We start from the raw sequence: 15,171 nt of genomic DNA on the forward strand, positions 1-15,171 counted from the left end.
GAACACTGCCGTGTCGTCCTATCCATTCATCCCACTAGGGCTGTTGGCTGTGTTGTTTTCTGTCACGCCTCGGCGACTCACTGATAGATTCACAATCGACGTGAGCAGGTCAAGTCTGTCACACTTGACATGTAGTGGTGTGTCGGAGCTATTCATGTGTTGCACGTTTCGTGTCGTTTTGAACGTCCGTTTTAGGACTGATGCCCAGCTGAACATTCTAGTCGATGCGGTCTCAATGGGTACTGACCCATGTCCGTGGCTTGAAAACACGACGACATATCAGAAGGAGGCAAATCATTGGTAAGACAAGCTTTTGTCATCATTGTGATATCTCTAGATTGACTTTCAGTGTAACTTTAGCCAGCTAGCTAAGATTGAGGGGAGCGCGCCAACATTTTTGCTAGCGAGCATTAGCATTGCTAGCTATTTTTGGCTCTTGGCAACATTGCCTCTCTCTGAGGTAAACTTGACGACATTCTAATGATGACAAAGTTGTTCCGTACTAATTATTTGTCTACTCTGCCCATGTCATCGTATTTCCCGGGCCACTATAGTGGAAATCTGACTCAAAAGTCATTAGCCCCCGTTCAGAAAGATCTGGCATTAACCATCAGTCAGATATCAATCTGCTGTGCCGTCTGTAGAACGCTGATAGTAATGGCAACGATGTGATCGAGTGACGGATGTGCAACCCATGAACAGATCCTCTGGCTGGTCGGCAGTATGAATATAATACCACCGGACATACAGGATATCCTTGTCTATAGCCACTCAACAGATATCAATGCATTCTTACTTAAGTGTGTGTGTGTGTGTGTGTGTGTGTGTGTGTGTGTGTGTGTGTGTGTGTGTGTGTGTGTGTGTGTGTGTGTGTGTGTGTGTGTGTGTGTGTCCTCCTCTCTCTCTCCAGGTGGAGGTGGATGGTCAGAAGTTCCGCGGGGCGGGGCCTAATAAGAAGGTGGCGAAGGCTTCGGCTGCGTTGGCCGCTCTCGAGAAACTCTTCTCTGGCCCCAACGCCGCCGCCAACAGCAAGAAGAAGAAGATCATCCCACAACATGCCGTATGTTACCAATACTGTCTCCTCGGATCAGCTTTCAATACTTTCTGTTGCCAGGAGTCTGAGTGGTCTGTTAGCGATGTCAGTCCTCTTTAGAAGAAGGTCTGATCAATTATCAGGACTTCCTCTCGTACTTTCACAGAGTCTCGTCGACTCTCATCAACCGCCTGTTTGATCAGTCATCAATACTCTACTGTCTCTGTGTTTGTAGACTAAAGGAGCACTAGCTGCAGCAGCGGCAGCCTCGGCAGTAGCAGCCCAGGTGGCCAGAGGGAGAGGTAGAGCGGCAGCCCTGACCAGAGGAGCCTTCATCAGCGCTGCCGCACCAGGATACACACAGATACCAGGTACATGTAAGTATGTAAAAGTGTGGGGGCTGTTTGTGTGCCTGTCCTGTCCGTTTCCCTGCCAAAAGCTCTAGTTGGTTATAGGTTGAGTGCATGCATTTTATATTACCAGTATGTCCAGTTACCCAACGATCCTAACAGTCCAACATGTTTGACAGGCTTCGGGACTCCATATGGATACAGTGCTGCAGCCGCCCCAGCCTACGGTAAGTCATCGCTCTCTCTCTCAGAGGACAAAGAGTTATAACACCTGCCCTTGTCGTACTATTCCTCCCTGCTGTTGGAGAGGCCCTCCTGGGGGAAAACGATAGTGCCATTGAATCGGAGTTGCACGTAGAGGTCGAAATTGAAATGTAAGAAATTGGTTCAATCTAAAAGCTAAAGAAAGTCAAAGTGGAACTGATCATAACCTTTTGGTTCTTACTGTGGTTGGAGCAAGCCTTGCTGAGCTTCTTCGCCCGCCTAAGTGTCCAGACTGCTGCTCGTTCCGCCCGCCCCTCCGTCAGTCTGTCTATCCGTCAGTCTGCCTGCTCCCCCTTCCTGACTCTCTGGACATCTCCTCCCCTTATTGTAGCCATGCTATATCTCTTCCCACAGCTAAGCTAACAGATACCCCATTCAAAGCAGCCCAGGCAGGCAGGGACCAATGCTGCCAACATACACAGGGACAGGCTATATGGGTTATTCACACATCTTCTATAGACTAACTTCTTTAAAAAACTAGGAAACACCACACCCCACCACACACACACCACCTTCCAACCCAAACTATTTCAGACCCCTACTATATCTTTCTAAACATGTAGCTAAACGGTCACAGTGTGACTGTATAATTCACTGAAAACATAGCGTGGCTTCCCCACTTTCCCTCTGGCTAGACTGGCAGGTCGGTCATCTGTGGCCTTCTCAGTCTCTGCCAGACAGCAGGTAGCGTGTCTTAGAGCTCTGGAAGGTTTGAAATTCTACCGTGGTCTACATAACTAGATCATATTCAGGGTGCTCTGCTCTGCTCTCGCACAATCAGCGTAAGTCAATACAGCACCGAGCGCTTTGAGGTCAGCAACACTCAAGATGCTCAATCACACGACCACTTTGTCTTACAGATTTATACACTCACAGACTCGAGCATAAATACGCACTCAAAAACGTACAATCTTGTTTGCAAATATATACACACTCAGTCTCTCTCTGCCTCTCTCTATTGCTCTCGCTCTTTTCCTCTCCTTCCCTCCCTCTCTCTCTCTCTCTCTCTCTCCATCTCTTCATCACACACACCCTAAACTGAAAACAGACTGGTCCTTGTGTGTTGTGTGGCATTGGGAGCCCATTCCCTCCGTCACAGAGAGAGTTGCCTGTTTCTGGGGGCTTTGAACGAGTCTTATGTGCAGGGGGAGACTGTTCTGGGTACAGGTCTGGGCAGGCACAACACGTTCTAGAAGAAGACCTCAGAGAGCCGAGCACTGAGACCTGTATTCCCCACGAGTCTCAGAGTAGGATACAGGATCAGTTTGAGTGAGACTATATGGACAGGAGGCACCTGATCCTAGATCCGTACTCCTACTCTGAGATGCTTTTTGAATACGGCCCTTGGTGTTGAGTGCTGTAGCCTGGTCCCAGATCTGTTTGTGCTGTCTCGCCACCTCCTGTGGTCTTTGTGATAATAGGAGTTGGCAAGACAACACGATCAGATCTGGTCCCAGGCTAGTAGTGTTGTAGTTTCGCCAACCCCAGTGTCCCTGCCTGGTCTCTGCCTGGTACATAAAGAGTGTTCCTTTAGTGCCTACCACCCAGTCATGTCATGTGGCACTATCATGGTATTTGGCTGTTGTGAGATCAGATTACACGTCCTGTCCAGTCCTCCCCAGTGCTTCTGCGATGATGTTGCATGCTGGTTAATCCTCCCCAACTGCAGTCATCTTTATCTATCGTTCTGTCTGACGCTCACTGCTGTGTGGCGCTCAGCCTCCTGTTGCTGCTTTGGGATTTCTGTTCTGGGTTCAAGACCGTGAGAAACACATGAAACAACACACACACACTCAAGGACACACAACTATGACCTCTTGTCTATCTATGATTGCAGCCACAAACCACACAAACCTCAGCCCAGACCACGAGAATATCCACTCCGTTATACAGTACCTGTAAACAATTAGACAAACAAACCAGCCAACCAACCATAGCCTTGTGTTGTACACCATTGACTTTGGTCTTCCTTCCTTCCTTCCTTCCTTCCTTCCTTCCTTCCTTCCTTCCTTCCTTCCTTCCTTCCTTCCTTCCTTCCTTCCTTCCTTCCTTCCTTCCTTCTCTCACTCACTCACTTCGTCTTTAAACATCGTCCCTCTCTCTGGGTTCTACTGTAGCTCTGCACACAGGGACTATCTAGGCCTAGACTATAGAACTAGAATGAATGGAACAAACCCTCTGCTCTCACAATAGCATTTGGACTGATGAACTCATTGGTGCACGCAAAATGGCTAACCTGGAATTCTAATCATTCTAGTTCTGTGGCCTAGACTCTAGGCACAGTAGAAGATCATGACACAGGACAGAAGCGTGCATTTTTGTTTTGCCCTGCCGTGGACTCATGTGGAGTGCTCTTTTCGTGTCTCCTCTCTAGGTTTCTCCCCCAAGAGAATGCTTCTGTTGCCTGTCATGAAAATGCCTGCCTACCCCATCCCCCATTACTCCTTCTTTTAGCACAGGGACACCAAAACACCCCACCGTATTTTTTTAGAAGGGAATCTGAGTCTTTTTGTTTTTTTCATATCGAGGGGGGGGAACTGAACTAAAGGACTTCAGCATGATTTGTAAAAGAAGTTAATATTTCTTTTTTTTACTGTTTCCAACTTTTACTGATTAAAAAAACTTGCAGGTTTAAGTTCTTAAAAAAAAGGAAAAACTTGAAGGATTTGTACTGTGAATTGTTACATCATTCTTTTGAGTCTAAATTACAGTACAGTGCTTTCGGAAAGTATTCAGACCCCTTGACTTTTCCCGCACTTTGTGACGTTACAGCCTTATTCTAAAATGTATTAAATATTTTTTTTCCTCTCATCAATCTACACACAATACAAAGCGAAAATAGGCTAGTAATTTTTTTAGCACATTTTTTACAAAAATAAAACAGAAATACCTTATTTACATAAGTATTCAGACCCTTTGCTATGAGACTCGAAATTGAGCTCAGGCGCATCCTGTTCCCATTTATAATCCTTAAGATGTTTCTACAACTTGATTGGAGTACAACTGTGGTAAATTCAATTGATTGGACATGATTTGGAAAGGCACACACCTGTCTATATAAAGTCTCACAGATGACAGTGCATGTCAGAGCAAAAATCAAGCCATGAGGTCGAAGGAATTCTCTGTAGAGCTCCGAGACAGGATTGTGTCGAGGCACAGATCTGGGGAAAGGGTACCAAAACATTTATGCAGCATTGAAGGGCCCCAAGAAACAGTGGCCTCCATCATTCTTAAACGATGAGGGGGGGGGGGGGGGGGAAGCAATTTTTGAATGAGCCTGTAAACGTAAACAAAATGTGGAAAAAGTCAAGGGGTCTGAATACTTCCCGAAGGCACTGTGCATCAGCCTGTTTTGTTATTTGTTCATGTTCTTCTGTAGGAAGGATTTAGGCCCTGCAATTTGACATAGACGACACATTGTCTGTAAACCTGCGCTGTGTGAAGGATGAATAGGAGTAATAATGAAACTATTTTGTGGACAAATAAAACCTTTTATCTTCTACAACAAGCTGAGCACTGCCTGGTGTCGTAACTGAAACGAGGTACAGTAACAGTACAGTATAGTCTAATGACCCTACTGCACTGTAGCACCCTCTGTTTGGCTTACGTAGCGGCTAGAGAAGCTATTTGAAGCTATTTCCTGGTGTGAACAGGAAGTTGCATGGCCTTGACAGGAAACGGGAAATGCTGTTGTTATGAATAGGAAGTAGAGTGTATTGTAGGGGAACGTGGTGGTGAACCAGAGGTTATACAGTAATAGTCCAGTTTGCAGAGCTAGTGGTACAGCAGCAATAGCAGTAAATAACACTCATATTAGATGTTCTAATAAATAGAGGCTCAAACCCACTGCTGTCACTTCATTCCATTTCAATTCAGTCAATTCAGGGAGAATTTTCATTTCAGTTCAGTTTAAGTCCTGAACTTGCTGAATTGAAATGGAATTGACCTCGACCCCCGGTCATGCTTGCAGCGATGTGCTGATGGTATCACTTGTCTTGTCCTGCGTATATATGCACACGTACTGTACCCTGAGTCTGACCCCTCACGACCCTCACTCACTCATTGCACATTTGGTTCTCCCGACCCCAACCCGTGACCTCCATCCACAGTTCGCACAGCAATCTGATATGGCTGCTTAGTTGGCTGGTCCCCCCCCCGAGTCCTATCGAATACACCTACAGCACAGCACACATGGAAACACGGAAACACAGAAACACAGCTGCACTCTGGAGAATCGAAAGCAGCAACATGGAGATTGTCTACCTAATTTTCCTGGTTCATTTCTGTGGTGGTTTGGTTTTATGTTATTATTGTTTTTACTGGTGAGTGTGTCAGTGTGACTCAGCAGTCCACTCAGTCCTCTCCCATGGGGCCAGCACAAAGCACAAGCTATCTCTGTCACAATGCTGCCATGGCCTGATTACCTTACCTTCCTGCTCTACTTAGCCTGATAGCTCACTGCACAACTATCCACATACTGTTCTGAACAGTGAGGTCCACGTTGGAATTCAGTGACCATATTATTATTCTCTTTCATCTAGATTTTTACCCTAAAAAATATTTTCTGTTAAACCATAAAAGTTCTATTATATTTACTCCTAAATATATTTTATTTGGAGATATCTGGGTCAATCAGAGGTGGTTGTGTGTCTGTGCTGGCCCGTGGCTGAGAGGACGTGGTCACCATCGCCATCGAGAGAAAAGCCCTCTGGGATACCGTACACTTAGGACAGCCGTCTCCATGGTTACCGCTATGAGGCGCAGCCAGAGGTCCCAGTGTCCTGTCCCATGGTTGGTTGAGCAGGGGAGACCTACCTCGGTGACAGCCAGGGGAAGCCCATAATGTGCCTGATCCCAAACCCTCTCCCTCCCTTTCCGATCCCACGGGCTCCCCCTCTCTCTTCGCGATGGCATTGTACTATACTCTCTCCAAAATCACAACATTTGATTTGATTTGTCAGAGTTATGTACTAACCACGTTTGTCTTAAAAAAAATAATAATAAATAAACGTTAAAGTTTATACGTCTTATCACATATCTCTGCTGTCGTATCTGAAATAAATGAGCTTCAAAGTTTTCATTTTTGATTTTCAATAGTTTCCTTCTCCTTTCACATTTTGGTTGGATTGATTTTTGTCGGAAAGTGGTAACCATTGCAACTTATGTTGTTGATGTCTTTATTAACCTGATCCGCCGCAGCGCAATGAAAACCCCACGTACAGTACAGCCAGACAGAGCAGAGATAACAACCCACGGAGAGAGTGAGTCATGCTGCCTCTTACAGGGTCCCACGGTAACTATCTCTCTCTGCTCTTCTCTTCACTGTAGGTGGTCTTTTCATTGACAATCCTTTTTACCAGCCTCGGACCATCGCACCATTTATTATTCATTTGGGTCCTCAAGATCTCTTCTCTGACTTCTAGAACCATCAGGTTGTGTGGCTTCTAAACTGTCGTACCTACAGTCCCGCTAAGGAGCTTGACCTTTGACCCAGCAGGCTGTCTGTCCGTCTCCCACCGTACGGTACAGAGCCAGCGAGCGGTCAAACCGAACTCCTCTCACTCTGTTCTGTCTCCTCACAACCCAAATCAAAGGAAACAAACCTATAAAAAAAAAAGCAATACTTGATTTGACTTTTTTGACTCTCAGCTGCATCAAAACTGAAGGCTGAGTACCTTGGTCTTTTGGTCTCTTTCTTATATAGCAATACTACACCTGAACTTTTTGGCTTCAAGCTTACTTGAGATGATGACGTGAATGTTCAATCGAGTCTTACCCAAACACAGCATTGCAATATGTCATTTTCAATTGTATATTCACTGTGTGTATGTGTGGCTATACCATGGAATATATGCATATATGTGTATGGTATGTGTTTCTAGAGATATATATTACATGTGCTGAAACTATTTAGGGTGTACGCGTGTGTAAATATGATATACTTATTGTTGGTATAAATTATTTTAGAATTACAAAGTGAAATGTAAATTATAATCCCACAATATAGCTTTCGTCTTCTTCCAGTTTTATATACACTAAGCAATTTACTCTACTCTAGTACTAGGACAATGCAATATGAAACTTGTTTCTTAATTAACCTGTGCTAATAGACTAGCCTAGTGATGCTTCATTTTCTTTTACCCCGATGTCTTCTCATCTGAGCCTTTCTGGACATGCTCAAGTCTCTCTGGTCTAAGGCTCGCTAGCACAGCCCGGTCAGTCGAGAGTCGCTCGCTCACTCAACCTAGCAACCCTACCACACCCTCTAACACACACACACTTCCTATGTGACAGCACACATTACTTTCCTGTTGACTTTCCGGGTCAGAAAGCACACTTCTCTACTCAGTGGAACATTTCGCATTGCTCCACTGCTAACAGGCGTACAACAGTGGAGGTCGCTGGGGGGGGGGGGGGGGCTCATAATAATGGCTGGAACGGCGCGAACGGAATGGCGTCAAACACATGGAAACCATGTGTTCGATGTATTTGATACCATTCCACTGATTCCTCTCCGGTCCTTACCCCGAGCCCGTCCTCCCCAATTAAGGGGGCCACCAACCTCCTGTGGCGTACACCCTGTACTGTACTGCTGTATCGGTACAGGGTGTACGCTATCCTTATAATAACCTGGGGGTCTGTTGGACAACTAGAGTATCTGAACACTGAAACCTCCTCACAGGACTACATTACTCAGAGGACCAGCCACAGTCCTCTCTCTCTCTCTGGCCTATAGCATAACGTGGGACCAAAAGCACAGTTCACAGTTTGTTAGCTTGTAGAGGTGGCGGGTGGCCCTGCGACTGCACCACCACCTGCTCGCCCTTCCCCCCCCCACCTCATGCACACGTCAGTCGCCCCTCCGTTGCGCCACTGCTGCGCGGAGGGCTTAGTTCACGTTTGTACAACTGTTGTACAATGTGCGGGCAACCTCCTGAAAATGGTATTTTGTATCACAACCGATGTGTCATAAATATTATGCATCAGTTGCACGAAACCCCGAGCGTGAACTAAGTAGAGCATGCTACTCGGACAGTCCAACACACAGGGCTTACTGCGGCATCTGTCAACACAAGTCGCAGACCGACCAGCCTTGTCACCGTGGGACAGTCCAAGCACACATTAATAGCTACGTCTAATTAAATGGATAGTCCGACATTATACACATTATAGCTCTACTGCAGAAAGACGGACAGGACCCAGTCGTTTCATAACCCCCACTTGACCCTCTCTAGTATACCTATTTCTATACTATATAGTGTAATATACTACATATAGTATACAGTATGCTTTATCTAACTGATAAGGTGAAACCATAGTAAGATGTAGTTGATATTATATGAGTTTGTGTGCGGTTAAATTAGTGTATGGTGGTAAAGTAAACTACAGTGCCTAGCAAGATTACCAACCCAGCATCAAGGCCATATTACCTGGTCTTGAATAAGTGGACATCCTATATCAGGATGAGCCACTACAACTGTCCTGTATCCAGATGGATGGATCACAAAGTACAGGATAAGATAAGGTAAATGAATGTTTTTTTTTTTTTTTTTAAAGCTTATTTATATGAAAGCTGCTAAAAATGTTAAATCAACCCCAAAATCAACATTTTGCTAGGACATTCTGCAATATCACTTTTGTGTTTTTCAAATGGATGCACTAGGCTGATACAAACATATCCATAACCACATGATCTGACAACTGGCACAATACACAACCAAAAGGGAATGCACGGTTTTAAGGTGTGCTCACATGTGAACGTCCCAAAACATTGAAGCATAGCTTTATAGCACTGGTTGGTGGGTTAAGTCTTTTCACAAACACACACGGTACTCTATGTATTTATGTATGTGGCTTCAGTTGGTGAGAGCCTCTGATGTTTTGTCCTCATCACTTTTTGGGATGTTCAACACGACAGCCTTCAAAAAAAACAACCGCAGTCGGAAGGAAACGGCTGAATATTGCAGGAAGTACATGAAATGCTTTGATTCTTCTTCCTTGATCTTCATGGCAGTTTAATCTTCAGTGTTTTTGTCATTTTAAATGTTCTTTCTATTATTATTTTTTTTTAATAATGTGGAAAAGCTATTGAGCCTCAGTGTAACTTTCAAGACGAATAACTTCTAGGATTTAAATCCTGTTGGGACCATACTTGTGAACTTTTTCTCAGTCTCAAAATGCACATCAGCCAATTAAAATGGTTGAGGTACACTGACTATACCAAACCTTAGGAACACCTTCCTAATATTGAGTTGCACAACTTCAGTTCGTCAGGGCATGGATTCTACAAGGTGTCGAAATTGTTCCACAGGGATGTTGGCCCCATGTTGACTCCAAAGCTTCCCACAGTTGTGTCATGTTGGCTGGATGTCCTTTGGGTGGTGGACCATTGTTGATACACACGGGAAACTGTTGAGCGTGAAAAACCCAGCAGTGTTGCAGTTCTTGACACAAATCTGGCACCTACTACCATACCCCGTTCAAAGGCACTTTAATCTTTTGTCTTGCTCATTCTCCCTGTGAATGGCACACATACACAATCCATGTCTCATATGTCTCAATGCTTAAAAATCCATCTTTAATCTGTCTCCTCCCCTTCACCTACACTGATTGAAGTGGATTTAACAAGTGACATCAATAAGGGATCATAGCTTTCACCTGGTCAGTCTATGTCATGGAAAGAGCAGGTGTTCTTAATGTTTTGTATACTCGGTGTAGTTGCAAGTGATCAAACACTACACATTAGCTGTTCCCATAACATAACCTAGCACATTTAGCCCTATTCTAACCTTGGCATGTGACAGTGATTACTTCCTGTAACAAATTCTGCGTCATACTATCAAAGATCTTAGACTTAATATCCACCAACCAATGGCATTTAAAAACATGTGTCAATTTGGCCACCAGAAGGATATTTTCAACCTCCAAATTCAAGGTTTACTTTTGTTCTGCTTGGTGTGTCTCAAGTGTAGAGTGCCAATTGCATGATGCACCCTTGACTAGGCTACTAGCGTTAGACAAACAGTCCAAAGAGCTGTTGGACTTGTCAAATAGCTGTCATCATTGCTGTTTGGGGACACACATTGCTAAAGCAGATGACTCTAAAATTACAGTGCACATTAACTGTCGGTTCGAAGCCCCGTTGCGTCAAACATTTTTGTTAAGGAAATCTATGTTCACTGCTGGTCCTCGATGCGCGATTCAAATAACGAAGTTGACGAAGTGGAAGATTATAATAATGCATATAAAATGTTGTACATGTAAGTCCAGCCTACACGTCTATGTAATATAGTCTATAGTAGCAACGATTATTTATGTAGCAGTGTCAGTAGCCTGTGTGTCAGTCTGCAAGAGGGACTCCAACAAGAAGCTCCTCATTAAATGTATTCGTAATATAAATTGACAACGCGACGACTAATGTGAGATTCAAACCCTTGCAGCAATCTGCAACATTTACATAGAGCTGGGGAGTCTACACAGAGAGCTATTTGACCAGTCACTCAAACACACATGATCTAGTTGCTTTGATTATCACAACATGCCGTTGGACTTCTGTTAAGGACGCTTTCGTGAACAAGTGTTGGGTCACGTCCAATCACGTCAACGATTTTAATTGGCTGATACGGAATTTGAACCGGTGTTATGATACTGACGCTTTTGTCGCCACAGACGGTTTGTTTACGTTTCTACCATTGTGGCTAGATGGAGTAGACCTACAATGGTCGAGTCGGGGACAACAGTTGTTGACAACTGTAGCATTGTAGTTAAACCTAACCCCTTTTCCTAACCTTAACTTCATTCTCCTAACCTGCAGCGTTAGTTATCCTAATAAACAAATCATCAGTATCACCACATCGGATATAATGACGGCTAGCTGTGCAGGTTAGCAGAGGATAAAGTCTGCCAGGTTATCTGATAAGAACAGCTAAAGTTGAGCGTTTGATCAATTGGCTGATGTGCAGTTTGAGACGGAGAAAAAGTTAACATTTTTTACTGATGTTCGCAAGTATGGCCCCGGTAAGTCTAACTGATATCATGGGTAAGTTGTTGTTGAGAGTTATACACATTTATTGAAGTAGAGAACATTTTAAAAGTCTGAACATCAAATAAAAGATAAAACTGAACTAAACTATCTCCACATTTACATTTTTCCGATTTTTGTTACTGTGGTTTATAATCTGTAGTTGTCAAACACACAATCCCCTTACAGATCTGAAGTGTTCAGGTGTACCTGTATTTGAAATCTTTCTGTGTTGGTATATCTTCGCCTGTAACTAGACCTTAAAGACCTTTCTCTTCAGGAAGTCTTTCTGTTGATAATTGTGCTCCTTGGGTGTCCTTGTCCCTTGTAGCATCACCTGTGTTCTTTGTCTAGTTGTGTCTCTTTTTACTTTCATTTTTTATTATAATGAAAAGCGCTTTACAAATGTAATTTGTTATTAACTAATCACTCCTATTGATTAGTCTTCTGGTACAAGTCTCTCATTGAGAATGTGTATAACAATAACCCATGCAGAGTAAGACTCAAACCAAAGCCTCACATGGAAATGGAAAAAACCCTGCAGGGATAGTCCATCCAAGAACCAATGGGATATTCCAATTGGTGTTCTTGGATGAGAGGGTTTAGTCCCATGACTGCCTGAACACCATATGATACAGGCATCACTTGTGGTGGTGCTGCCAGGCTGGGCTGGCTTGGAGAGGCTCCCCTATCCCATCGCTCAGAGCAGCCAGCCAGCAGCAGAGCTGAGAGTCTTAATTAAAGTATATCTCTTCTTTTTTTTGTTGTACCTCAATCTTTGTTTTCTTACCTTTTGAGAATTCATGCGTTCGTCTTCTGAATTCAAATTCAGGCTACAGACGGAAAGCCTGTTGCCGGGGTGCAAATCTTTAAAACTACCCCTTCAATACAACATGCTCTCTCCAAGGGCTGTGTGTTGTGTTGAGACATGCTAAGGCCAGATGGCCCACATAAATAATAGGCTACTGGACATCATCCTTCACTGAGCGTTGGTTGGTTTTTAATTTCCCCCTGGAATCGTCCCAGGCTAATGATCCATGCCTCTGCTCCCTAAGGTGGTCCAGAGTGCAGAACACCCCACTGCTTATCAGGAGCATACACTGGGTTCAAATACTATTTGACATTTCAAATACTTAAACTGAGCTTAATTATTCTATTGCCCCCGGCGGGCTCAATCGCAAAAGTGCAAATCCAGCCCATCTGGCACTCCAGACAGGCTAAAGCAGACATTACAAATATCTAAAAGATTTCAAATAGTATTTGAACCCAGGTCTGGCTGGTAGTGTAGTGGAGAGAGCAGATTGCCTCACTTAGTGCTTCTCAATGGGCAGATTGCTGTATTTCCTATAATATATTAGATCTCGGCGATGAGAAGACCAGGCAGAATATATCATGGATTGAAATAATGACGATGCCTTTGAGTTCAGACACTAAGGAAAATGGTTAAGTGGTTTGTTGTTGATGAATAATGATTGTGTTCTTTTGAATTGTATATCGTTTGATTTGTGTGCTGGATGGTATCATATAACCTCGTCCCTACCGACTTCCCCTGAACTGTCCCTGATAGGTCCTCCTCCTTGACATAGGAAATGGGATACAACAAGCACAAAACCACATGAACAATATTCCACCGCATCCTACTCAGGGCCCACCGGAAACACACACACACGCCGGAGTTATTCCAGCCCACCTCAAAATACCCATCGTCATCATCGTCGTCACGCACACCCACAGTACAATAATAAAACACAAGCAAGACGGGGGTTCCTATGGGGCTCTACCACCCCAGCTCAACGATTGTATTTAGTACAAGCCACAAGCTGTTACTGAAGATATACTACAGGAACGGAGCCATTTGTTCCAGAGGAATGACTTCCACCCCCCCATAACCATGTACCTTGGTGCTTAACAATGGGCTGTAGCTGTGTATATAGTTATTTTGAGTTGTTTACATGTGGAAATCTTCTACAGCTCTAATGTTTTACTGAGAGAGAGAAGGGGACTTGTGTGTGAGACTGGGGACTCGATGAAATCCCTATCGCTGAAGTTCAGCGCTATAGCGCGATTGACATTTAAAGGGAACGTTCCCATGTTCGTGGAGACCGCTGCATATGCCGCCTCAATCGGAAATGACCTTTACATTTGAATCGCGCTATAGTGCTGAACTTGTATGATACGGATCGACTCGAGCCCTATGAACAATTGAAAAACTGGGAATTCAATTTGCGAGCCTGCAGCAGCTCTGAAATAGGAGTCGGATCTGGTTACGCCCAGCGAGAGCGAGGTTCGCAAAATTGTATTGCTGAACTGAGCGTTTTCTTCGCCTGTCTGTGCTCTAAGTAGCTGCAGCACATAGTTCAGGGTTAAGTCGGTCACATTACGGGAGGTGGTCTGTCACAAGTGGAACGCCGATCACTTGTTACAAGCTCGCTCTCGGGGATCTCAGCCCATCAATGTTGTCTGTCGATCGGAGCTTTTTGGTTTTGAATGTACACCGTTGTTGTTGAGTAGAATGTATAACCATAGCAGAGCTACAGTACTTGCATTTTTTGTAGAGACACATATATAAACAGAATATATATGATAAACATGTATACATCTATAAATCTTTTTTTAAACTACTTGTGTGAGTTATTTGGGCACTTCCTGCCTGGTTTGTGTTTACATTTTTATTTATTATTCTCTTATTTCTGAAGTTTTTTGAGCCTTGGCGTCTTCTGAGTGATGGACTCCTCCCCTCATCTTTCTGTAAATAGAATCTTCCATTTAAGTTGTATTATTTTGACTACGGCGTTATATTTGTGCCAGTGAAATCAAGTAAAGGTTTTAGCGTTTTATTGGCACAAAAGTAACTCCGTAGAAAGCAGCCCAACTTGTCGGGAGTTGTGCCTCTCGCACTTTTTACGATCATGTGGCATCAAATCAATTATCAATTTGGATTATAAATTTACTATCAACAAGGTAATCTAATGCGAAGTGACGATTGTGCACAAACCTCTGAGCGAGCGGCGCTTCATTCGAAATGACGGGCAGTAGATGTTTTCTAGCTGTGGTATTAAATTATTAGTAGCAAAATCACCATGGTGATATGTACTTTGTCACTGTATTTGCCATAATTTATGCTTGACAAAATAATAAAAAGTACTGAATCTTCTTTAAAGTGTCAATCTCCTTTTCTATTACCATGAAGTCAATGCAGACTAAAAAAATGTATTTGCTGTGTGGTGTAGTATTTTAATATCCTTGTCTCTTTTCCCTCAGAAGCAGAGATGTATTATTTTACAGCTAATTTGATGGATGTCATGATAGTGGGGACTGAAAAGTATATTATAAGTGTATAAAAGGCTGAGTAGAGAGGGCTAGCTGGTCTTTTTAATCAGAAGTAGAGATTGAATCTTGTCTCAGGGTTAGTTTGATACAAGTAATAATAGTGGGGACTGAAGAAAAAGCGTGAAATACACAACATTAAGAACATCTGTTCTTTCCATGACAAACTGCCAGGT

General features: G+C 43.7%; 1 protein-coding gene across 6 annotated transcripts in view; it reads left to right on the top strand.

Moving 5' to 3' along the window:
* The window catches only part of strbp (spermatid perinuclear RNA binding protein), a 128,992-nt gene extending 114,170 nt beyond the window's left edge, over positions 1–14,822 (top strand). For 3 of the 6 annotated variants that reach the window (XM_071349900.1, XM_071349899.1, XM_071349901.1), the window contains exons 15-18: positions 911–1,060; positions 1,269–1,410; positions 1,563–1,610; positions 6,976–14,822. In XM_071349900.1, the coding sequence (XP_071206001.1) occupies positions 911–1,060; positions 1,269–1,410; positions 1,563–1,610; positions 6,976–7,070 (435 nt within the window). In that variant the 3' untranslated portion in view covers positions 7,071–14,822. Of the gene's footprint in view, positions 1–910; positions 1,061–1,268; positions 1,411–1,562; positions 1,611–4,021; positions 5,156–6,975 lie in introns of those variants that run through there. The other 3 variants (XM_071349902.1, XM_071349904.1, XM_071349905.1) reach the window with 3 other exon arrangements.
* Positions 14,823–15,171: the final 349 nt, after the last annotated feature.

The sequence above is a fragment of the Salvelinus alpinus genome, chromosome 18 (assembly GCF_045679555.1).
Source record: "Salvelinus alpinus chromosome 18, SLU_Salpinus.1, whole genome shotgun sequence".
In the NCBI taxonomy this organism is placed as follows: Eukaryota; Metazoa; Chordata; class Actinopteri; order Salmoniformes; family Salmonidae; genus Salvelinus; species Salvelinus alpinus.